Below are 26809 nucleotides of genomic sequence, written 5' to 3' on the forward strand. Positions count from 1 at the left end.
AGGACCTAGAAGAAATAAAAAAGAGTCAATCAATAATGAATAACACAATAACTGAGATCAAAAGCACTCTGGAGCGAACCAACAGTTGAACAATTGAGGTAGAAGATAGGATAAGTGAGGTAGAAGATAAAATGGTGGAAATAAATGAAGCAGAGAGGAAAAAAGAAAAAAGAATTAAAAGAAATGAGGACAACCTCAGAATCATAGCTTCAACATTCGAATCATAGGAGTCCCAGAAGAAGAAGACAAAAATAAAGGACATGAGAAAATACTTGAGGAGATAACAGTTGAAAACATCCCTAAAATGGGGAAGGAAATAGCCACCCAAGTCCAAGAAACCCAGAGAGTCCCAAACAGGATAAACCCAAGGCGAAACACCCCAAGACACATATTAATCAAAATAATGAAGATCAAACACAAAGAACAAATATTAAAAGCAGCAAGGGAAAAACAACAAATAACTCACAAGGGGATTCCCACAAGGATAACAGCTGATCTTTCAATAGAAACTCTTCAAGCCAGAAGGGAATGGCAGGACATACTTAAAGTGATGAAAGAGAAAAACCTACAACCCAGATTACTGTACCCAGCAAGGATCTCATTCAGATATGAAGGATAACTCAAAAGCTTTACAGACAAGCAAAAGCTGAGAGAATTCGGCACCACCAAACCAGCTCTTCAACAAATGCTAAAGGATCTTCTCTAGACAGGAAACACAGAAAAGGTGTATAAACTTGAACTCAAAACAACAAAGAAAAAGGCAATGGGCTCATACTTATCAGTAATTACCTTAAAGACTGGCTGAATGGATACAAAAACAAGACCACTTATATATGCTGTCTACAAGAGACCCACCTCGAACATAGGGACACATACAGACTGAAAGTGAAGGGCTGGAAAAAGATATTTCACACAAATGGAGACCAAAAGAAAGCAGGGGTAGTAATACTCACATCAGATAAAATAGACTTTGAAATAAAGGCCATGAAAAGAGACAAAGAAGGACACTACATAATATTTAAAGGAAGCAGATATAACAATTATAACACTCAAAAGAGGAGTACCACAATATGTAAGGCAAATGCTAACAAGTATGAAAGAGGAAATTAACAGTAACACAATAATAGTGCGAGATTTTAATACTCCACTCACACTTATGGATAGATCAACAAAACAGAAAATTAGCAAGTAAACACAACTTTAAATGATACAATGGACCAGTTAGACCTAACGGATATCTACAGGACATTTCACCATAAAACACTGAATTTCACATTTTTCTCAACTGCACACAGAAACTTCTCCAGGATAGATAACATCCAGAGCCATAAATCTAGCCTTGGTAAATTAAAAAAAAATTGAAATCATCTCAAGCAGCTTTTCTGCTCATAATGTGGTAAGCTTAGATGCCAACTACAGGGGAAAAAAAACTATTAAAAATACAAACATATAGAGGCTAAACAACACACTTCTGAATAACCAACAAACCACAAAAGAAATCAAAATATGCATAGAAATGAGTGAAAATGAAAACACAACAACCCAAAATCTATGGGACACTGTAAAAGCAGTGCTAAGGGGAAGGTTCATAGCAATACAAGCCTACCTCAAGAAACAGGAGAAAAATCAAATAAATAACCTAACTCTATACCTAAAGCAACTAGAAAAAGAAAAATGAAGCACCCCAGGGTTAGTAGAAGGAAAGAAATCATAAAAATTAGGGCAGAAATAAATGCAAAAGAAACCAAGGAGACCATAGCCAAAATCAACAAAGCTAAAAGCTGGTTCTTTGAGAAGATAAATAAAATTTACAAACCATTAGCCAGACTCATCAAGAAACAAATGGAGAAAAATCAAATCTACAAAATTAGAAATGAAAATGGAGAAATCACAACAGACAACACAGAAATGCAAAGGATCATAAGAGACTACGATCAGCAACTATATGCCAATAAAATGGACAACTTGGAAGAAATGGACAAATTTTTAGAAAAGTATAACTTTCTAAAACTGAATCAGGAAGAAACAGAAAATCTTAACAGACCCATCACAAGCAAGGAAATCGGAACTGAAATCAAAAATTTTATAACAAACAATAGCCCAGGACCAGATGGCTTCACAGCTGAATTCTACCAAAAATTGAGAGAAGAGCTAACACCTATTCTACTAAAATTCTTCCAGAAAAGTGCAGACGAAGGTAAACTGCCAAACTCATTCTACAAGACCATCATCACCCTAATACCAAGACCAGACAAAGATGCCATAAAAAAAGTAAATTACAGGCCAATATCACTGATAAACATAGATGCAAAAATCCTTAACAAAATTCTAGCAAACAGAACCCAACAACATATTAAAAAGATCATACATCATGACCAAGTGGGCTTTATCCCAGGGATGCAAGGATTCTTCAATATCCACAAATCAATCAATGTGATATACCACATTAACAAATTAAAACATAAAATCCATATGATTATCTCAGTAGATGCAGAGAAAGTCTTTGACAAAATTCAATATCCATTTATGATAAAAACCCTCCAGAAAGCAGGAATAGAAGGAACATTCCTCAACATAATAAAAGCCATATATGATAAACCCACAGCAAATATTATCCTCAATGGTGAAAAATTGAAAGCATTTCCCCTAAAGTCAGGAACAAGACAAGGGTGCCCACTCGCATCACTACTATTCAACATAGTTTGGATGTCTTAGCCACAGCAATCAGAGAAGAAAAAGAAATAAAGTGAATCCAGATTGGAAAAGAAGAAATAAAACTATCACTGTTTGCAGATGACATGATCCTCTACATAGAAATCCCTAAAGACCCCATCAGAAAATTACTGAATATAGTAAAATCAATATAGTAAAATCAATATAGTAAAATCAATGAATATAGTAAAGTTGCAGGATATAAAATTAGCACACAGAAATCCCTTGCATTCCTATACATTAACAATGAGAAAACAGAAAGAGAAATTAAGGAAACAATTCCATTCACCATCATAACAAAAAGAATCAAATACTTAGGAATAAATTTACCTAAAGAAACAAAAGACCTATATGTAGAAAACTATAAAACACTGATGAAAGAAATCAATGATGACACAAATAGATGGATAAATGTACCATGTTCATGGATTGGAAAACTCAATATAGTGAAAATGAGTATACTACCCAAAGCAATCTATAAATTCAATGCAATCCCTATCAAGCTACCAATGGTATTTTTCAGAGAACTAGAATAAATAATTCCACAATTTGTATGGAAATACAAAAAACCTCAAATAGCCAAAGCAATCTTGAGAAAGAAGAATGGAACTGGAGAAATCAACCTGCCTGACTTCAAACTATACCACAAAGCCACAGTCATCAAGACAGTATGGTACTGGCACAAAGACAGAAATATAGATCAATGGAACAGAATAGAAAGCCCAGAGATAAATCCACACACCTATGGACATCTTATCTTTGACAAAGGAGGCAAGAATATACAATGGAGAAAAGATAATCTCTTTAACAAGTGGTTTTGGGAAAACTGGTCAACCACTTGTAAAAGAATGAAACTAGAACACTTCTAATACCACACACAAAAATAAACTCAAAATGGATTAAAGATCTAAATATAAGACCAGAAACTATAAAACTCCTAGAGGAAAACATAGGCAAAATACTCTCTGACATAAATCATAGCAGGATCCTCTATGACCCACCTCCCAGAGTAATGGAAATAAAAGCAAAAATAAACAAATGGGACCTAATTAAACTTAAAAGCTTTAGCACAACAAAGGCAACTATAAGCAAGGTGAAAAGACAACCTTCAGTATGGGAGAAAATAATAGCAAATGAAGCAACTGACAAAGAATTAATCTCAAAAATATACAATCAACTCCTGCAGCTCAATTCCAGAAAAAAAAGTGACCCAATCAAAAAATGGGCCAAAGAACTAAACAGACATTTCTCCAAAGAAGATATACAGATGGCTAACAAACACATGAAAAGATGCTCAACATCACTCATTATCAGAGAAATGCAAATCAAAACCACAATGAGGTACCATCTCATGCTGGTCAGAATGGCTGCTATCAAAAAGTCTACAAACAATAAATTCTGGATAGGGTGTGGAGAAAAAAAAACCTTCTTACACTTTGGTGGGAATGAAAACTATTACAGCCATTATGGAGAACATTGTGGAGATGCCTTAAAAAACTGGAAAAAGAACTGCCATACGCCCCAGCAATCCCACTGCTGGGCATATACACCAAGGAAACCAGAATTGAAAGAGACACATGTACCCCAATGTTCATCACAGCACTGTTTACAATAGCCTGGACATGGAAGCAACCTAGATCTTCATAGGCAGACGAATGGATAAAAAAGCTGTGGTACATATACACAATGGAATATTACTCAGCTATTAAAAAGAATGCATTTGAATCAGTTTTAATGAGGTGGATGAAACTGGAGCCTATTATACAGAGCAAAGTAAGTCAAAAAGAAAAATACCAATACAGTATATTAAATCATATATATGGAATTTAGAAAGGTGGTAATGATGACCCTATATGCGAGACAGCGAGAGACACAGATGTAAAGAAGAGACTTTTGGACTCTGGGAGAAGGCGAGGGTGGGATGACTTGAGAGAATAGTATTGTAACATGTATATTACTGTATGTGAAATAGATCACCAGTCCAGGTTCAATGCATGAGACAGGGTGCTCAGGGCTGGTGCACCAGGATGACCCTGAGGGATGGGATGGGATGGAGGTGGGACAGAGTTTCAGGATGGGGAACACATGTACACCCATGGCTGATTCATGTGACTGTATGGCAAAAAAACCACCACAATATTTTAAAGTAATTAGCCTCCAAATAAAATTAAAAAAACAAACAAAACATATGGGTGCTACGATCAATGCCATTTTGTTTAATGTTTTTCTTATTTTTCAAAACATGATTATAAGCCCCTTCTATGTGAGGATAATCATTTCTTATGCTACTCTTGTATTTCTCAGAGAACCTAATTAAGTTTATTTTAGACTTATTAGATTTATGAAACTTAAGTTTACTCTAGAACTATACTGTTTATAATTCTACAGAGCATTCACAGGTACTTTTCAGTGCTACTTTTAAAATTTTTACTGTAATCTTATTTCAGGTATGTTATCCTTTTTCAAAGAGTACAATTCTGTTTCAAAAAAACAAAGTTGAAACTTTACCTACATATTATAAAATTAATATTTGTGTCCCTCCAAAATTCGTATTTTGAAGGCCTAACCTTCCAATGTTATCACATTAGGAGGTGGAGCTTTGGGGAGGTAATGATGCTTAGATGAGGTCATGAGAGTAGGCCCCCCCCTCTAGGATTCTGCTCGTGTGCTAAGTCACTTTAGTTGCGTCTGACCCTGTGACGCTATAGACTATAGTCCACCAGGCTTCTATGTCCATGGGATTCTCCAGGCAAGAATGCCAGAGTGGGTTGCCAGGCTCTCTTCCATGGGATCTTCCCAACCCAGGTATCGATCCTGAGCCTCTTATGTCTCCTGCGATTAGTGCCCTCATACAAAAAAGAAGGGATACCAGAGCTTCCTCTGTCTCACTAGGAAGAGGGCCCTCACCAAGAACTGAATCTTCCAGCAACTTGATGTTGTGCTTCCCAGTTTCTAGAACTGTAAGAAGTAAATATCTACTGTTAAAGTCACCAGTATGTGGCATTTTATTACAGCAGCACAAGTAGACTAAGACAGGAATTGGGAGCAAGAACTGGTGTCTCTTGTAACAAATACCTAAAAATGCAGAAACAGCTTTGGACTGGGCCATTGGTAGAGGCTGAAAGAGTTTTGAGGTATATGCTCGAAAAAGTCAAGATTGCCATGAAGATAACTTCAAAGGGCAACTCTGGTGAGGACTCAGGGAGAAAAAAGGAGAGCTGGAAAGAAAGTTTCCATCTTTTTAGAGAACCCATAAATAATCATGAACAGAATGTTGGTATAAATATGGATGATAAAGGCCATTCTGTTGGGGTGTCAGACAAAGTAAGGAACATATTGGCCAAGGGAGAGAAGACAATCCTCGTTATAAAATGGTAAAGAACTTGACTGAATTGTGTTGATGTTCTAGTATTTTGTAGAAGGTAGAACTTGTGCATGATGAAACAGGATATTTAGCTAAGAAATCTGATGTCTTTGGGAGATATTTAAGCAAAGTGTGAAAGGAACAGCATGGTTTCATCTAAATGCTTAAGGTAAAAAAGCAAGAAGTAAAAAATCAATTGAAGAAAGAACTGTTTAACAAAAAGGAACCAGAACTTAAGGATTTGGAAGACTCTCAGTCTATCCACATATGAAAAAAAAAAAAAGAGAGAGAAAGGCTGTTTAGACGTGAACACTAGGGTGTGGTTGATCTACTATTTAATGAGGATATTAGTGTGGATGTGAAACAGAAACCTAATCAGCTCTCTGATCAGAAGCCAGGGATACAGATGTATACATTATGGACATGAATATGAAGCTATGGATACTGTAATATACCAGCAGAAACTGCCAGCTGGGACTAATGGAAACAAAGAAAACTGGATGGATTGAAGGCAGGCTGTGAACATGTACATTCTTCCCATCAAGAAAAGAGAATGATGTGGGTGATACAAAGACATCAGGGCTGCCACCCCTACTGTAGGCCCAAATGACAGATCCAGTTCCTCCTGAGTTTCAAAGGGTGGGACCACCTCTCAGGTTTTGGGGGACAGGCATGCAGGATGCCCCCACCCAGTGCCTCAGGAGAAGCCACGACAGGGAGTCCTATGAGTGGGGCTGCAGCAGAGAGCCATGTGGGCGGGCAGTGCACTGTGAAGCTGAAGAGGCAAGGCCACCTTGTGGAATTCTGGGGGTGATGGTGCCACTCTGGTGGCCCTGGAGTGCAGAGCATCAGTCCAAAGACGAATATTCTTGAGCATTAGGAACTTACAGAATTGTTTTTCCTATGTTTTAGACTTACGTGTGGCCTGTCACCCCTTCCTCCTTTACTATTTCCCCTTTTCGAATGGGAATACCTATCCTATAGCTGTCACACCACTGTATTTTGGAAGGATATAACTAGTCTGGATTCACAGATTCATAGTTGGAGAGCTTGGCCTCAGACCTTGAGTATTATTTGATTTAGATGATGAGACTTTGAACTTTACAATATATGCTGAAGAGTTGACATTGGGACTATATAAGTTACATTGGGTCTGTTCAGATGGAATGAATATATTTTGCATGTGAGAAAGACACACATTTTGAGAGTCCAAGGGTGTAATGATATGGGCTAAATGATTGTGTCCCTACAAAATATATATAACGAAATTCTACACCCCCTGATATCATGGTATTAGGACATTGGGCCTTCAGGAGGCAATTAGGTTTAGATGAGTTTATGACAGTGAAGCCCCCATGATGGGATTCATGACCTTGTAAGAAGAGGCAGAGACACTAGAGTTTCTCTTTCCACTATGTGAGGAGAGCAATACTATTTGTTGCTGTTCAGTCGTGTCCAACTCTTTGCAATCCCATGGACTTCATCATGCCAGGCTTCCCTGTCCTTCACTATCTCCCAGAGTTTGCTCAAATTCACGGCCATTGAGTCAATGATGCCATCCGACCATGGCATCCTCTGTTGCCCGCTTTTCCTCCTGCCTTCAATCTTTCCCACAATCACTTTTCCCTATTTTAATTAAGAAAAGTAACAATATAATTAAAGAGACTTATCTAAGAAAGAACAATGAATATTATGTTTAAGATGTAAACATTAGAAAGACCAAATACAGATGTTAGTAGAAACTACTGTTTTTGTTTAATAATATCAATAGCTAAAGAATACATACAGCCAGTTTTTGAAGACTTGATAACATTTCACTTTGATCCTTAAAGCCAGTTGTGGGAATCTTGTTCACTGCATCTTCTTTATCTGAAAGCCATGTACTAAAAAGGCACTGAAAGAAACCAAATAATTTCAAAAGATAAAGAAGAATAATTATTAAAGTACATGATAGTTTTTTATGTATCTATTTAACATCTCTCCACATCTTTCACTGATACATTATCCCCCATGTGACTCACCTGCTCTTCAGTAAAACGTTGCCATTTTAGAAGAACATCCTGTAAAAGAACCCAGCGATCTTCAGTCCACCTACAGATGTTTGCCCACCGATCTCCCAGTACCTGTAGAAGAGAAAACCCACCACAACATCAGCAAATGCTTACCTGTTAACTGAATTTTATTAAAAAATGGCATGAATGATTTGTAAAAGTATCTAACTTTGAGTCTCTTATGTATACTAGTTGTAAAGAGCATCTGTTAGCTTCTGCTTATAATTATATAAGCACATGCCTTTCATTTGTAATTAGATTACTTCACTCTTGCACCTTATATGGAAAAGTAGACACTTACAAGAAGTCTAAGGCAGATATCACACCACTATTTGAAATGTCTACACAGAAAATATAAACAGGAAAAATATAAAGGCAGAATGAAATAGGATTTGTCACTGATAATATGGAAAATGTGTATCTTTCTTAGGTGTGAAAATATATGTCAAAAGAATAAAAGTCTGGCTAAAAAATAGGATGTCAAAAGACTCTCATCTGAAGCAATCTTATATAATTAGAATTGCTTAATATTTTGATTGTAGAAGAATATTAGTATTGACTTAACATCATATCCACCTGTGAATTTTTAAAGTTAACTGGATTATTATTATTATGAATATTTAAGGTCACTATTTCTCTAAACTGTTCTATTGAGAAAACTCAGTAGAGTAATAGTTTTCTGAGTAAGAGTTGTACTGTTCAGTTCAGTCGCTCAGTCGTGTCTGACTCTTTGCAACCCCATGAATTGCAGCACGCCAGGGCTCCCTGTCCATCACCAACTCCAGGAGCTTACTCAAACTCATGTCCGAGTCAGAGATGCCATCCAGCCATCTCATCCTCTGTTGTCCCTTTCTCCTCCTGCCTCCAATCCCTCCCAGCATCACAGTCTTTTCCAATGAGTCAACTCTTCACATGAGGTGGCCAAAGTACTGGAGTTTCAGCTTCAGCATCAGTCCTTCCAATGAACACCCAGGACTGATCTCCTTAAGGATGGACTGGTTGGATCTCCCTGCAGCTCAAGGGACTCTCAAGAGTCTTCTCCAACACCACAGTTCAAAAGCATCAATTCTTTGGTGCTGAGCTTTCTTCACAGTCCAAATCTCACATCCATACATGACCACTGGAAAAACCATAGCCTTGACCAGACGGACCTTTGTTGGTAAAGTGATGTCTCTGCTTTTCAATATGCTATCTAGGTTGGTCATAACTTTCCTTCCGAGGAGTAAGCGTCTTTTAATTTCATGGCTGCAATCACCACCTGCAGTGATTTTGGAGCCCAAAAAAATAAAGTCTGACACTGTTTCCAATGTTTTCCCATCTATTTCCCAAGAAGTGATGGGACCAGATGCCATGATCTCACTTTTCTGAACGTTGAGCTTTAAGCCAACTTTTTCACTCTCCTTTTTACTTTCATCAAGAGGCTTTCTAGTTCCTCTTCACTTTCTGCCATAAGGGTGGTGTCATCTGCATATCTGAGATTATTGATATTTCTCCCGGCAATCTTGATTTCAGCTTGTGCTATTCCAGCCCAGTGTTTCTCATGATGTACTCTGCATATAAGTTAAATAAGCAGGGTGACAATATACAGTCTTGATGTACTCCTTTCCCTATTTGGAACCAGCCTGTTGTTCCATGTCCACTTCTAACTGTTGCTTCCTGACCTGCATATAGGTTTCTCAAGAGGCAGGTCAGGTGGTCTAGTATTTTCATCTCTTTCAGAATTTTCCACAGTTTATTGTGATCCACGCAAAGGCTTTGGCATAGTCAATAAAGCAGAAATGGATGTTTTTCTGGAACTCTCTTGCTTTTTCAATGATTCAGTGGATGCTGGCAATTTGATCTCTGGTTCTTCTGCCTTTTCTAAAACCAGCTTGAACATCTGGAAGTTCACAGTTCACATATTGCTGAAGCCTGGCTTGGAGAATTTTGAGCATTACTTTACTAGCGTGTGAGATGACTGCAATTGTGCAGTAGTTTGAGCAATCTTTGGCATTGCCTTTCTTTGGAATTGGAATGGAAACGGACCTTTTCCAGTCCTGTGTCCACTGCTGAGTTTTTCAAATCTGCTGGCACATTGAGTGCAACACTTTCACAGCATCATCTTTCAGGATTTGAAATAGCTCAACTGGAATTCCATCACCTCCCCTAGCTTTGTTCGTAGTGATGCTTTCTAAGGCTCACTTGACTTTACATTCCAGGATGTCTGGCTCTAGGTGAGTGATCACACCATCGTGATTATCTGGGTCATGAAGATCTCTTTTGTACAGTTCTTCTGTGTATTCTTGCCACCTCTTCTTAATATCTTCTGCTTCTGTTAGGTCCATACCATTTCTGTCCTTTATCGAATCCATGATTGCATGAAATGTTCCCTTGGTATCTCTAATTTTCTTGAAGAGATCTCTAGTCTTTATTCTGTTGTTTTCCTCTATTTCTTTGCATTGATCTTTGCTTTCTTATCTCTCTTTGCTATTCTTTGGAACTCTGCATTCAAATGGGAATATCTTTCCTTTTCTCCTTTGCTTTTTGCTTCTCTTCTTTTCACAGCTATTTGTAAGGCCTCCTCAGACAACCATTTTGCCTTTTTGCATTCTTTTCCATGGGGATGGTCTTGATCCCTGTCTCCTGTACAATGTCATGAACCCCCGTCCATAGTTCATCAGGCACTCTGTCTATCAGATCTAGTCCCTTAAATCGATTTCTCACTTCCACTCTGTAGTCATAAGGGATTTGATTTAGCTCATACCTGAATGGTCTGGTGGCTTTCCCTACTTTCTTCAATTTAAGTCTGAATTTGGCAATAAGGAGTTCATGATCTGAGCTACAGTCAGCTCCCGGTCTTGTTTTGCTGACTGTATAGAGCTTCTCCATCTTTGGCTGCAAAGAATATAATCAATCTGATTTCAGTGTTGACCATCTGGTGATGTCCATGTGTAGAGTCTTCTCTTGTGTTGTTGGAAGAGGGTGTTTGCTATGACCGCCCTGTCTTTAGCCTGTCACTAATACTAGTGGCTCAGTCGTAAAGCATCTACCTGCCAATGCATGAGACGCAAAGTTAATCCCTGGATTGGGAAGATACCCTGGAGAAGGAAATGGCAACCCACTCCAGTGTTCTTGCCTGGGAACTGCCATGGTCCGAGGAGCTTGGGGGGCTACAGTCAACGGGATCACAAAGGAGTTGGACACTACTTAGTGACTAAACAACAATAACAATATCTATATGCACATGCTATTTTAGTACGTAATATAAACTAAGCACTAATATTTTTTAAGTGAAAAAGTGAGTTATGATTTCTGTATAAAGGTACTATTTTAAGAAACATATCATTTATTCCAATACTATTAGGATGCACTTCAGAGTCTAAAATTTCAACTTTTTTTGACTTCCTTATAAAAAATAAAATTATTTACCCATAGATATTAGACCTCTAGAGCTAGAAGTATCTCAAAATATGGACATGTCTTATTTTGTATAGAATTAGAACTAGAAAAAAAATGTTTGTTACTCATATTTTTTACAAATATATTCAGTATCTAAGATAAGCCTGATAATAATTTCTACCTTAATTGATACTACACATTTGGATGGATCCAACTAGAAAACTTTGACATATGATTCAGATAATATAAATGTAATTAGCATTATGGCAAAACCCATCTATTCCTAAATAATTCAGAGACCTACTCTTTTTTTATTGTATTTAATCTACCACCTTTTAGAAAAGGAAGTCTCAAACATAGGGGTAAGAAGTAAGCAATAAATGTATTACTACAATATTAAAATGATCATGAACTCAGATGCAGCTCAGTCACAGGTGAGTTTTCAGTTTTTCTTCAGAAATGTCAATAAAAATGTTATTACTTTCAAGCATAACATAAGTGATTTTGCATTTTTTATAGTTTCATTCTCTACTCGACCACTTTTGAATTACATTAGTTTATGACAGAAGCCATAACACTGAAACAGTGATGCACGATACCCAGGAAATGTGCTAACATAACTCAATGCATTCAATGTTAGCTATTTAATTATTACAATTAAAATTTGGGATTTTTTTCAAAAACATATTAGAAGTTATTTTAGTAAACTTCCTAGTTACCTTGTAAGGACACATCAGATAAAATGGCAGGTAGCATACCTGGTAATGGATTAGTTGTGGGAAAAAAAACAGCTTCAAACGGAGAAACTCTTGCCTGTTAGCCATAAACTACACCATCTGCCTGATTTTATGATGTAGATATAAAAGGTCAAATTGTGGCACGTTTATTACAGGGCTCCAACCCCAGTGGAGATGGGTGTCAAGGGCTAAGAGAGACACTCAAACTGTAGCACCACCTTCATAAATGAAAGAAAATGAACTAAGATGTCTAAATAGATATACCATCTTCTCTCTAGTACTACAAGAGACACAAAGCTAGAGTCTAGCAAAGTAGTATCTTAGGTTTGCAATCGCATAGATAGAGCTTTTACAATTTATTGATTTTAGTAGGACATTGTATAAAACAAACTCACATAAAAACCTCTATACTAGATTGCTTAAGATTCAATTTACAGAAATTGCAAAATATACTGTGATACACTTTATGCTATAGATTTTTTCATTATTAAAAAACAATAGTAAATATTTTAGTCATACAGTCAACCTAGTCAAAACAACCTAGTTAAAACAACTATTTTAAGAATATTATCTCTATCAACAGATGAACAGATAATGAAATTTTGCCATTTGCAACAAAATAGATGGGCTTGGAAGACATTATGTTAAATGAAATAAGCCAGACAGAGAAGGACAAATACTGTATGATATCACTTATATGTGGACTCTTAAAAAAAAGAAAAAGAAACAACTAGTAAATATAACCAAAAAGAAGCAAATTCACAGATACAGAGAATAAACTAGTGGTTATCAGTAGGGAGAGGGGAAGGGCAATATAGGGGTAGCAACAAACTATTAGGTCTAAAATAAGCTAAAAGGATATATTGTACAACACAGGGACTATAATTAGTATTTTACAGTAACTATAGATGGAGTATAATCTTTAAAAATTGTGAATCACTATGTTATACATCTATGACATACAATATTATACATCAACTATACTTCAGTTATAAGAGGATAAAAAAATAATCATTAGAAGTTTCCTTTGTAGTCAAATAATCATAATAGATAACTTTTATAATTCCACTGAGCAGGTTAAATATTCAGTCAATATTTATAGTTAAGTATAAGCTCTGATTCATTCATTCACAAATCATTAATTTATTTAAATAACAAATATTTTTGAACATACACTATGTGCCAAAAATGAACAGAATAAATGGACTGAACTGTGTCTGCCTAAAATTCATATGTTAAACCCCTATTGACCTCTACCCCAGAATGTGACTGTATTAGAAGACAGGACCTTGACAGGCAGGGCCTTTAAATGGGACTTTTAAGTTAAAATGAGTATGTTAGGGTGGACTCTAATTCAGTCCAACTAGCATCCTTATAAAAAGAGGAAATAAAATAGTGTCTTTCTGTGGCTGTATGGGCACAGAGGAGAGGCCATTGGGTGGACATGGCAAGAAGGCCGCTGTCTGCAAGGCAAGCAGAGAGGCCTCAGAAGGAACCAAACCTGCCAATACCTTGGACTTCTAGACTCCAGATCTGTGAGAAAACACATTTCTGTTGTTTAGGAAATCCAGTCTCTGGCATTTTGTCAAGGCATATCTAACAAACTACATAGGACAGATTTAAGAGAGGCTGATTCCACGGCACTGCAAAATGTCTCACAAAATTAAAATTGTTACAAGTAAAGATGCATATATTAGAGTGGGGGCATTTTAGAGAACGTATTTCAGTTACTAGTGTAAAATGAATCTAAATTGTTCAAATAGAGCAGAATTTTAAAAATAATGCATTGGGACAACTTCTCAAATACAAAGATGTTATCATTTTGTGATTTTATGTGTTACATGGGGAGTATAAAATTATCTAGAATCAAAACACTTGGATTCAAGTCTTAAGTCAACCAACTGCTTGGATTACCAATGTGTGCTGTTGTTTAGTTGCTAAGTCACATCAGACTCTATTGCGATCCTATGGACCATAGCCCACCTGGCTCCTATGTCCATGGGATTTCTTACCCAAGAATAGTGGAGTGGGTTGCTCCTTCCTTCTCCAGGGGATCTTCCTGGCCCGGGGATCAAACACAAGTTTTCTGCATTGGCAGGCGGATTCTTTACCACTGCTGCTGCTACTAAGTTGCTTTAGTCATGTCCGACTCTTCGCGACCCCATGGACTGCAGCCTTCCAGGCTCCTCTGCCCATGGATTTTCCAGGCAAGAGTACTGGAGTGGGGTGCCATTGTCTTCTCTGTCTTTACCACTGACTCTCTTTCAAATTATGGAAACATTTAAAATCCATAATTTCTTGTAACACTAGGAGTGATTCTTTATCTTTCCCTGCTCAATGAAATCAAGTGACGTTTTCAACAAATTTATGGCTAAATAATATGTCTCTCAAATAAAATAATCATACCAACAACTTAAAGAACTGCTTCAAGTATTAAACAAGATCATGCATTGAAAAACTGTTTTAGTTTGAACTGAGTTATATGAGTGTTGGTGGTTATTTATATTTTGCTTGATTGTAGTGTTTATATGCAGCCTTCTAAGAACCACCAAGGGTGGACTATTTTACTCATTCTAAAAAAGTACTTATTACATCTTTACAAGTAGATGTTTAGAACTGTAGCATATTCTTTTTTAAAAAATTTCCAACACAAGAGAGCATACACATCCTTCAGTAACACATTCTACTGCTTAACTCTTACTCTCAGAACAGTCTCAGTGAACTGAATCCAAGTCACTTCTGTTACAAAGCAGGCATAGTGTTTTATACTGATCTCAGTGAAATTAGATAAGTGAATTAGAAATCACGGTACATGTGTGTTCACAGGTTCAGTTCAGTCACTCAGTTGTGTCCGACTCTTTGTGACTCCATGGACTGTAGCACATCAGGCTTCCCTGTCCATCACCAACTCCAGGAGCTTACTCAAACACATGTCCATCGAGTCGGTGATGCCATCCAACCATCTCATCGATGAGATGTTGTCCCATTCTCCTCCCGCCTTTAATCTTTCCCAGCATCAGAGTCTTTTTCAATCAGTCAGCTCTTCCCATCAGGTGGCCAAAGGTTTGGAGTTTCAGTTTCAACATCAGTCCTTCCAATGAACACCCAGGACTGATTTCCTTTAGGATGGACTGGCTGGATCTCCCTGCAGTCCAAGGGACTCTCAAGAGTCTTCTCCAACACCACAGTTCAAAAGCATCAATTCTTCAGCTCTCAGCTTTCTTTATAGTCCAACTCTCACATCCATACATGACTACTGGAAAAACCATAGTTTTGACTAGACGGACCTTTGTTGGCAAAGTAATGTCTCTGCTTTTTAATATTCTTTCTAGGTTGGTCATAGTTTGTCATCCAAGGAGCAAGCGTCTTTTAATTTCATGGCTGCAGTCACCATCTGCTGTGATTTTGGAGCCAAAAAAAAATGAAGTCTGTCACTGTTTCCATTGTTTCTCCATCTACTTGCCATGAAGTGATGGGACTGGATGCCATAATCTTAGGAATGTTGAGTTTTAAGTCAACTTTTCACACTCCTGTTTCACTTTCATCAAGAGGCTCTTTAGTTCTTCTTCGCTTTCTGCCATAAGGATGGTGTCATCTGCATATCTGAGGTTATTGATATTTCTCCCACAGGTAGATTTTTACAATGCCATATTCACAGATATAAGAAAATGTACATAGTGCTTGAATTTATGGATTTATCTGTTTATTGCTTAGAAATGCTAGCCCTAATTTGAATTACAAAAGATGGAGCTAAGCAATTGTTGGATTATCAGTCAGCTTTTATAAGCACTCAGAGATGCTGGTTCCTATCACTGCCTGAATGGGTGCAACTTCATTGTTAGACAAGTGCAAGAGATTGGATCAAATGGAATTGACAGGAAGCTTTTCTTTCTTTCTTTTTTTTAGATCACTATATTAGGGTTAGAAATCTCCTCTCTTAAGAAAAAAAAAATCAGTCTTTCTCTGAGTTGTCATTTAAGTATACGAATCCCCTGAGCTTTTAGGAATAATGCATATTTTTGTAAGCTAGGTAAACATTAGGCACATAAATGAAAAATGAATTATAATGTCTCACAAAGTGATAAGAAGAAATTAATTTGTATTTATGTCCTCATTTTGTCTCAGCAGTAAGAGCAGCAAAAGGTCAGTTCACTTACTCTAACACATTTTCGTGGGCTAAATCACAGCTCCATTATCATCCAGGCTCAGATCCACAATGGGGAGGATTTTTCCCTCCCATTTAATTCACATCTCATATTGTTATACATGCCAAGGACATTTCTCATCTGAATTCCTTTGTTTGGTTGAGTTGGCTTTTCAAAGCAAAAGTGAAAAATGGCTATCAAAAGAACATTTGGATAAAAGCAAGTATAGGAAATTTGACAAGCCTGGGAGGTAAAACTTAAGTACCTTGACCCTTGAATTTATTGAAGACAGTGTAAGAAAGTGAAAGCTAAACTGTGCCTAGCAAGATTGGCATTAAGAGATAAAGTGTCCCCAAGAGTATGTCCACTAAGGAAGGAACAATTATGTGCCATGTACCACACAATGCAGCAGCAACTGAGATTTATAAGAGCAGGAGGCAGCAAGCAACCTATCTCATTTTATCCCAGTTTCAAACCCTGGGATATACTCCTGCTAAATGAATTTTACATATAATGAGCCTTGTGAGAAATTATTTATGTATTTCTTGAATTTTGTTTCTTACTTTGTAAACACCTATACAGTTAAAAACAATTAGCAACTCCATCTTACATCTTACTGATGGTGAAATGGAAATAATATCAAATGACTCAAGGAAAGAACAAAAGCACCCATTATGAGGTTAGAAATGGTCAGAGTATTACTGACTACTGTTTAGCCATGTCTATGATTCTCTTCTCAATTTTACATTTTTTTAAAACAAACTGTTAACTGAAGCATATATTATAAAATGGCATGTCTTAAAGCTTCACTGTCTAACATACAGTTCAGGGTGAAAAAACATCTTTTGATGTGTTAGGAAACACTTATTGGAGGTTTCTCTGAAAATATCATTCTTATTTCTGTTTAAAGGATCCTGTAATAACTTCTAGCCAAATTCAAGGAACTCCTGTCACTTTTAATGGTGCAGTTTATAGATGAGGAAACTGACACTCAGACGGGTTAAGTAACTTATCTAAGGGCAGAGAAGTCAAAGGATTGAGTATATGAGATTTGACCTTTGATTTATCTGGCTTCAAGCCCATGCTCTTTCATGATGCCACTCACTTGATAGATCGTTCAACATAAAAAATAAACACCTTGTGATTTGAGCTACATAACACAGTGGGACGTACAAGGATACCAGGACTATGATGAATCTTTTTTGAGTCTTCTCATATTTAATTTTAGCAGGAGTTTGATGAGATTTAACTAAACATTTTATCTAACCTACCTGACAAGGATTTGGAGCCTGCTGTTACAATTTGATTTAAAAAACATTTTTTATATTTTAGCTTCATATCTGTTTAACGTTTTTTAAAAACCAAAAATGCTGACACTTCTAGATCAAGAACATGTGTTCTTTGCAAGGGCTTATTCTGAAAAGGTAAATATGACTGTCTGATTCGTTAATGAAATTCTGCCTTGGTGATCATGCTAAAGGCGTAGGGAGATTTTTTAACTTGAAGAAGCATGTTCTTCTGTGCTATGGCAATCAATTCCTTATTTTATTTATTTTTCTGAGTTTCTAAAGTGCTAATGAATAAATCTGGGAAGGCCCTGTTGTTGTTGCTGCTACTGTTGTTTGCAGGCTATTATTTAATGTTCTGTGGCAGCTTAATAAACTCCGCACTCTCCAGCTCCCACCAGTCTATTCAGTTGGGACACCAGAAAATAAAGAACAGGAGTCCTAAGGAGCATTCCACCACAACAGTGTTCCCTCCAGCATACATCACATTTCCAGGCATTCTTCGGTAGCTTGAGGTTTTACTGTTCTTTATTGGGTTTTGCCTCCAAGTCTCTGACCGTTCTGAAGGCTGCCCTCCCTCCACATTTACGCTTGTGCTTAATGTCTGGTGTAGAAATACATGCATTTCACATAGTATATGAATGTCTCAAAGCTGAATACCACAACTGTAATTATCAATATATGGTTTTTCTCCCACACAGTGTCTTAAAGCCCCTTTTTTCTCTTTCTTCTTCATTAAATATTAATATCTATCAGTTATTTAAAGTAACAACAAGCCTATTTGTGGTGAATTTTTTTAAAGACCCATAGGAGTAAGAGTTACATGAAATTCCCTATATTCTCTACATCAAATTCTAACTCTTTACTACTTAAAATGGGCATTAGGCATTTAGCAGAATCTCTGACTCTAACTAACTTGCTATATGTCACTAGGTCAAAAGTACAGACAGCCTGAATTCTTATTCCACTTCAATTGCTGTCCCCCTTGGTCATATCCATTAGCAAACTCTTAATCTCACCATGGTTTAGCTGTCCTACTAGTGAAATAGATATAATAGTATCTGCCTCCTACTCTGCTAGCCAGGTCAATACTGGGGTGAGGTCACCAAATATGAAACTGCTCTGAAGACGATGATGAATTACAGAGATGCTTGTCAACAATAAGGACTTAGAACTTAGTTGATGGGAAAAAAAATCAGCTTTTGTTTCCAGGTGTGATAAATCTACAGCACAATAGCCTTTTTAATAGAGAATGCACTGAAACATTTCAGCATGATGTTAACTTTACTAGGTTTCTGTATTTTACCTACAGTCTAATAAAGCTTAGTTTTGTACAAGAGTTAAAAATCTCTGCTTTTGCATTTTTAAACTAGGAACATTTTTCATTATGTGCCTTATTTACAGATAAGTGACTAGAAATTCCTCTATGTTCCATTCTAACTCTTGCCATGGAATTTATTCCACCTATAAGAAATCACACGTTCCAAGAGGTACATAAAATAGAATATATAAAATAATCTAGGTGTAAGGGAATGAGGAGGGATGGGGACTGCAGCTCATGGTAAAGTGGGCTGCTGCTGCTGCAGCTGCTAAGTCGCTTCAGGCGTGTCCGACTCTGTGCGACCCCATAGACGGCAGCCCACCAGGCTCCCTCGTCCCTGGGATTCTCCAGGCAAGAACACTGGAGTGGGCTGCCATTTCCTTCTCCAATGCATGAAAGTGAAAAGTGAAAGTGAAGTCACTCAGTCGTGTCCGACTGGTAGCGACCCGATTGACTGCAGTCTACCAGGCTCCTCTGTCCATGGGATTTTCCAGGCAAGAGGACTGGAGCGGGGTGCCATTGCCTTCTCCGGGTAAAGTGGGCAGATCTATTCAATTCTTACTGAGGTTAATATGCAGGAAGACAGACCCAGGATCATCAAATCACTTGTTTTCTCCAGAAAGGCTAGAAATTCATAGCTTCATATCACATTTCCTAAATTTCAATGATAAATATATTATTAAATTCCATGTGGACTGAAAATGAATATATTTGTAATTTTAGATTCAATAGACAAATTCCTAGAAAGACAAAGTTTACTTGAACTGACAAAAAAGGGAGAATCTGGGAAATGGAGGTGAACTATTTTTAAAAACATAAATCAAAAATAGAAAGTCTTAAGTCCATTAAATATACTGACTTCTCATTTAAAACTTCCCCCATAAAGAAAGTTCCAGGCATAAATGTTAAGTTCCCAAGCCTCCATAGTCAGGTACTTAACCCTAGTGAACATATCACAAGAAAGGAGAACAATACTCCTTCATGGACACAATGGGAAAACTCTAAGTCAAATGTCAGCAGAAAAAAAAAAAAATCTAGCAAAACATTAAAAGGGTTATATATAGCCTCCATGTTTGGTTTATCTCAGATATGCAAGGCTATTTTTACACTAAAAAAAAAAGCAATGTGATTTTACATATTAGAAAACTAATATGATTGTCTCAGATTATCCTGAAAAATAAGTTTGATTAAATTAACACCCAGTAATAACAAAACCTTTTAGAACACTAGGAGAGAAAGGTGTGAACAAGCCTATGGGAAATATCATACTTGACAGTGACTTACTTAAAGCCCCACCTCTGAGAGCTAAAATGAGAAAAAACAATAATCTCATTATACTAGAGTATGTAGCAAAAAACTTTCAAGAGAAATTAACAAGATGAATGATTGGAAAGAGAGAAATAAAACTGCCATTAACCCCAAACCACCTGGGTAAATACATCTGAGTGACGCTACAGAGAAACTACTCAACTTAAGAAGCAAACTAAGCATCATATCTGGATATGAGGCCAAGGAACAAAAATCAAAGTATACCTCTCAATATCAGCAACAGGAAATAAAAAATGAAAAACTTAAAAAGATAACTATTTGCAACAAGACCAGAACTATCAAAAACCTAGCAAGAAATCACATAGAAAGTCTAAGATCCACTATTTTGAAAACCATAAAACATTATTTAGAGAAAATAAAGACCTAGATAAATGAAAGAATATAAAGACATTTACCACAAATTGATCCATATATTCAGTGAAATCCAATTAAAACCAAAACATTTTTGAGGAGGTGATGATAAGCTGATTCTAAAATTGATATGGAAGGCAAATGAATAAAAATAGTCAACACGATCTTTAAAGAGAAGAAAACAAATACAAATATGAAGGGTTTACTCTGGCCAAGCTAGATTCAGTGTTCTCCGTAGCTTCATTAAACTTTAGACTATAGGCCCCAACATCTCTTCTCAGAGCACTTACTTTAGGAAGAAGTTGTAACTTTTTTTAATCTGCCCCTTTAAGATGTAAATAGCCTACAACCCAAGAATATCTTTCTCAAGGACCTATTTGAAATGTAATTATCAAGAAAGATAGGGCCCAGGTCTTCCAGACTCTGTGGGAGGGTAGGAGCCAAACTTTGATAAGGAACAATTAGCAGACACAAAATGGCTTAATCACATTGACCATCCAACCTTTTAATGTGCTCTAATCTTTTTACACTAGCTCATCCCAGCACTTAAGAATTCTCCCACCTTTGGTTCAGTGGACCAGAGTTCAGTCTCTCTCCCCTATTGCAATAGTCTTTGACCCGTCATTGCAATAATCTTGAAAAATGTTTTTTTTGCCTGTTTAATCACCTGGTACAATTTTTATTTTATGATACTACCAGTATCAAGAATATTAGAAAGCTATAGTAACTAATGTAGTATTGACATAAGTATACGCAAATGTACACACAGTAGTAGAGTCCATAAAGTGAGCCACACATGTATAGGCATTTGACTAAAGGTGATGCTGCTGAACACTCTTTGCAATAAATCATGCTATTTCAATTGGATCTACATAGGAAAAAAATGGACATTCATTCCTTTTTCACACCAGAAATATAAGATGGAATGTAATATGAAAGTTCAAACAATAAAGTACCTATATGGCACTCCAGGAAAATATCTTCTAGGTCTTAGAGTAGGAAATGCTACTTTTAAATTCAGGACAAAAATACACTACCCATAACAGAAAATATTGAAGTGGGGTATAAAAACTTCTGTTTATTAAAGTAGTAATTCATAAAGGAATAAAAAGATAAGGTACTTAGCGGGAAAAAAAAAAACTTATAATATAGGTGGCAAACAAAAGATCATCATCCAGAATATATATTTTGAAAATAACCACAACAAGTCACTAAGAGAAATATTAAAAAACTCAGTAGGAAAACAGGCATTACAAAAATGAGGTCTTTCGAATAACCAACTGAAATAAACTGAAATTGTGCTCAACTTTATGAGTCATCAGTACATGCAAATTAAAACAAGAGATGTCATTATACAACCATCAGAAAGGGTCAAATTAAAAATTTGACAGTATCAAGTAGTGAAGATGTAGAGCAATTTGTGTCTTTATTGACTATTGAAGAGAAAAAAATGTATAAACCAACTTTAGGAAAATCTAGTAATACCTATAAAGCTAAATATACATATATTCAATGATCCAGCAATCCCAATCCTGGATGAATATCCAATATAAAAGTATACAAATATTCGCCAAAAGATATGTATAATTATTTTCATAGCAGAATTATTTGTCATGGTCCTATACTTCAAACAACCCACATTTTCTTAACAGTAGATTGTATAATTAAACTGTGGTATATTCATAAAAAGAAAAACTAAGGAACTAGTGCTATTAATATAAGCAACATGAATGAATCTCACAAACAATGTTGAGTGAAAAAAGTCATGAATCAACCTATCTATTATGCAATTCCATTTACATTAAGTGAAAAATACAGCAAAATTCATCTGAGGTATTATAAATCAGGATAGAGGTGGGACCAATTTATGACTGTGAGAGGGCTTGACAAGCATTTTGAATGTTGGCAACATAATATCTTTGTATCTGGCTGTGGAACTATGGGTATGTGATCCATGTGAAGTCTTCAAGCTTTAATTATGATTTGTGTACTTTTCAGAGTACTCCAATAAAAGAAAATTGTGCCATAGTATAAATTTTAGATTTTTTTCAGAGACCAACAGGGCCAGAATTCTTTTTAGATTATATTAGAATTAACACTTAATATTCATAAAGAACATTATCATTCTAACATACTTGCATATATACACCTATAACAATCTTCTAAAGGTTATGACATAATTTTCTCCGATGAAACTGAGAGATCAGGACAAAGCCTAAGCAGTTCCAGCTCTGCCACTTGCAAACTACATGAACTTGGATTTAGCCTCATTATACATAGGCTTTCTCATTTGTGAAACAGAGATAGCATTACATACAGACTATATTCAATTCTTAGGAAATAATGAGCACACAGAAGTGCTAATAATTATAATTACTGCTTCATGGGCAACAGTTGTTGACACTTTGCTCAGTGAAAGTATTTCTGCCACATTTAAAGCTATTTTTATTTTAAACATGCTTTGTATTTGGCAAATACAAAATTAGAGATCAGAGAGAGACATCAAAATTATTTTCTTCTTATTCTTCTTCATAAATAACCTCTATTTCTTAATTCATTTCATAGCCTTTTCCCCCACACTAATTATTCCAAAGGTATGTACCATAAACACTGTTAGTTCCATATCCCAGTTCCATAGCTCAGCTGATAAAGAATCTGCCTGCAATGCAGGAGACCCCAGTTCAGTTCCTGGGTTGGAAAAATCTGCTGGAGAAGGGATAGGCTACCCACTCTAGTATTCTGGCCTGGAGAATTCCATGGACTGTATAGTCCATGGGGTTGCAAATAGTCAGACACAACTGAGCAACTTTCAACCAGGTCCAAGTCATGATAGACGAGGGGACATTTTATCCTTTCTGAAGAGTTACTTTTTAGTAGACTATTTTCCTTCCAAACAACAGAAGCACAATTATAGTATATAGATGGCACCAAAAGGGAGTGATCATCACTATATAAAAATACCATCTTCACAAAGGAAAATCTGAACTCAGTCTGCTACATGAGGTAGGACTTTTCCAAGCAGACATGATGAAGGTGAGTATTCTGAGTGCTAGGAGTACCTTGGACAAAGGTGATATACAGAGGATCAGAAACAGCCTGGAGGAAGGGACTGTAGGTTGAGGGATATGAGGGGTATAATAGGAGGTAAGTGTTGAGAGACAGGTCGTGGGGGGAAAGTTATTCACTGTAGGCCTAAGTGATGAGAGTTTCTGGAGAACAGTAAGTTACTTAGGATTTAGCAGAGGAGAAACTCTATGATGTAAGCTCTTGAAATTCTGCACTGACTTTAATGTGAAGATTGGATTGAAGCAAGATAAGAATTCAGGCAAGGGTTTCCAGGGGTTGCAGATATGGGCCCTATCTTGGAAAATAGTAACAGGAACCAAGATGAAGCACTGAGTATGAGCGAGAGCGCAGCGATGTTTTGACTGACTACATGACAGGACTCAGAGGAGAATGGGAAGAGATGCTTCCGGAATGCCTCCAGCTTTCTGGTGCAGGTGCCAAGGTGAATGTTGGTGCAATAACAAAACTGGGGGAGTCAGAAGCAAGTTTAGAGGCAAGTAGGACACAATCAGTAAAGTTTCACCTTGCTGTATTTGAGGTCCATTTTGAACTTCACAGGGCATATATCCAGCAGAAAATGGGAGAGAAAAAATTGTGCTCAGGAAAGAGGTCTGGGCAGAAGACCTACAGGCTTATCAACTTGTGTCTACTTTTGATAGCACCACCTTCTGAAGTAAAACAGAGAAAAAGTCTTCCTTTTTCAATAAGATAAAACTGCTCACATGTATCTTATCTCTGCTTAGGTTTTTCTTAGGTTTTTCTTAAAATTAAATAACTCCTGGTTCTACAAACTTTCTTTACAGACTGTCATTCTCCCTGAAAAATTCAGTTAAGATATTAAAAGTGTATCTGAACCAGCACAGAATAATTATTAGTCCTTATAATCTAGACATTATGCTACATCCAAGATCACATTAATTTACTAAGAATCTATGTCATCGTGCTTTGATTTAATCTTAAATTTGTATCAAAGTTCAGTTGGTCTCTCTTCCCTCCTTCCATACACACACACATATCCATACATATGGATAAAATGTGAATGTATATATGAGCATGTACTTACATTTGTATAGCTGCATGTATATACTGATATAATACTTACATTTATATATGTGTGTGTGTGCACATGTGTATATATACACACACATACATACTCTCACATGTATAGATGGGGACTGAGATCTTTCTTATCAAAAACTTAACTAAGCAGTAAACTTTCAAACAGTAAATATGCCTATTCTGATTTAAAACATGAAAGACAAGTATATGACACTTGTATGTGACATTCTAACTTCACAGGACATTGCTATAAAACTTCTAAAGTCATTTGGGAGAGGAACTCATCCCTTAACCACTCACATGGGGGTGAAATTTACACTGTGCCCCAACTATATCATCAAATGGATTCTTGTCCCCAAACTTTCTGACTCTGAGGACTGAATAAATGGGTCTAATCATTTTCAGCCCAATTACCTCGCACATGAATCAGATAACAAGAAGGAATATATTAAAACACAGACATTCACCACTAACCCACATAGGAATAGGAAGGCTCACTGTATCCATAGACATCTCATGAGAGACTTTGCAAAATACTTCAGGGAAATCAAAACATTTTCTATTTATTCCATTCCATTGGGTCAACCAACTTGATATAGCTACCAAAGACTGTGTCTTGATAATACCACATAATATTTGCACAAATTGTTCAATGCCATTTGATATCAAGTTGGTTTTAATGTCTTGATTTCAATGAATGTATCCTAATTCTTAGAGACCTTTCTAAACTTTGAAAATTATTCTTTTATGCAATAAAGTTTATTAAGTTCACTAGATGAGCAAGAAACTATACATGTGTGTACAACCTTATGTTAATAATCTACTCTAAAACTGTATTTTCCAGATTATTCTTCTTCAAAAGAGGCTACTTGAATGTAACCATTCTTATGATACACCTTTAATTCTCCAATATTTTAGACAATAACTTTAAGATTGAGGTCATTTAGCAAAATAATCCACACTTTTTATATGCCAGAAACCCTACAGGTCTGTGGCCTTAGACACATTTAATGTCTAGCTTGACACTCAAGTGTTAAACCCATATAGAAGAACATGTCTAAAAATGAGATTTTAATAGTTCTACCTTTTATCAGGAAAATGTTTTCATTAGAGCATTTTCTGTAAAAGCTATTGGCCTCACCAGATTTCTGATATTTTTTCACTAGAAACAGCTATCTCCCTAGAACAATAGGCTTCCTTTATGCTCTATTTATAGTCTTTTTTCAGTTTTCAAATGCAAAAAAACCATAGGACCTATGCACCTCCGAAACACCTCCCTTATTTTGTTTTAGTTTTTGCTCAAAGCCACCTTCTCAGCAAAGTTTCCCTTGACCTCCTCCATGTAAAACTGCTTCCTTCTCCAGTCTATTTTCCCTTATAGTTTTTAGCACCTTTTTTCATAGTATTAAAAAAAAAAAGCTTGCTTAGGTATTCTGATGCTTGCTGGAACATAAGCTTCAGAGAAGAACGATTTATGTTTTGTCCATACTTAACCTCAAAACTTAGACTTCTGGTTGGCACCTAGTAGGTACTCAATACATATTTGTTGAATGAATGAATAAATATAGTACTTCTATCTGAAACACCTTCCTGCTCTCTACTGTTGCCTAATCAATTTCTATTAATATTCAGATTTCACTTTCTGCCACCAGTAGGCCTTTCTTTACCTTCTGGAGCAAGATAAAAGTCATCTAGTAAGGTATATATCTGTCACACTGAACTCATCACGACCAAAATTTTACACTTAATTGCATTTAATTAGTGTAGGTCCAGGAAGGCAAGTACCATGACTGTGCCCCTCACCCATTCCCATAATGGTGGTCCCAGTCACCATTTTGGCAGAAGGCTGTTGCTCAACACAGATTTGTTGACTGAACAAATTATGGTGGAGTTTAGTGTCACACATTTAAGTCTAGCTCTTAGATAAGCCCCTGTCTACCTACCAAGCCTTTGCTAGTTCCCCTCTTCTGAACTTCAATACTGCAACCAAACTGACTTTTTTCAATTCCT

General features: G+C 36.5%; 1 protein-coding gene across 7 annotated transcripts in view; it reads right to left on the bottom strand.

Annotated features, from left to right (window-relative positions):
• The window catches only part of DMD (dystrophin), a 2261655-nt gene that overhangs the window by 1477265 nt on the left and 757581 nt on the right, over window positions 1-26809 (bottom strand). For all 7 annotated transcript variants that reach the window (XM_070462101.1, XM_070462106.1, XM_070462102.1 and 4 more), the window contains 2 exons: window positions 8098-8199; window positions 7863-7970 (listed from right to left, as the gene is read on the bottom strand). In XM_070462101.1, the coding sequence (XP_070318202.1) occupies window positions 7863-7970; window positions 8098-8199 (210 nt within the window). The remainder of the gene's footprint in view (window positions 1-7862; window positions 7971-8097; window positions 8200-26809) is intronic.

This window comes from Odocoileus virginianus, chromosome X, assembly GCF_023699985.2.
Source record: "Odocoileus virginianus isolate 20LAN1187 ecotype Illinois chromosome X, Ovbor_1.2, whole genome shotgun sequence".
In the NCBI taxonomy this organism is placed as follows: Eukaryota; Metazoa; Chordata; class Mammalia; order Artiodactyla; family Cervidae; genus Odocoileus; species Odocoileus virginianus.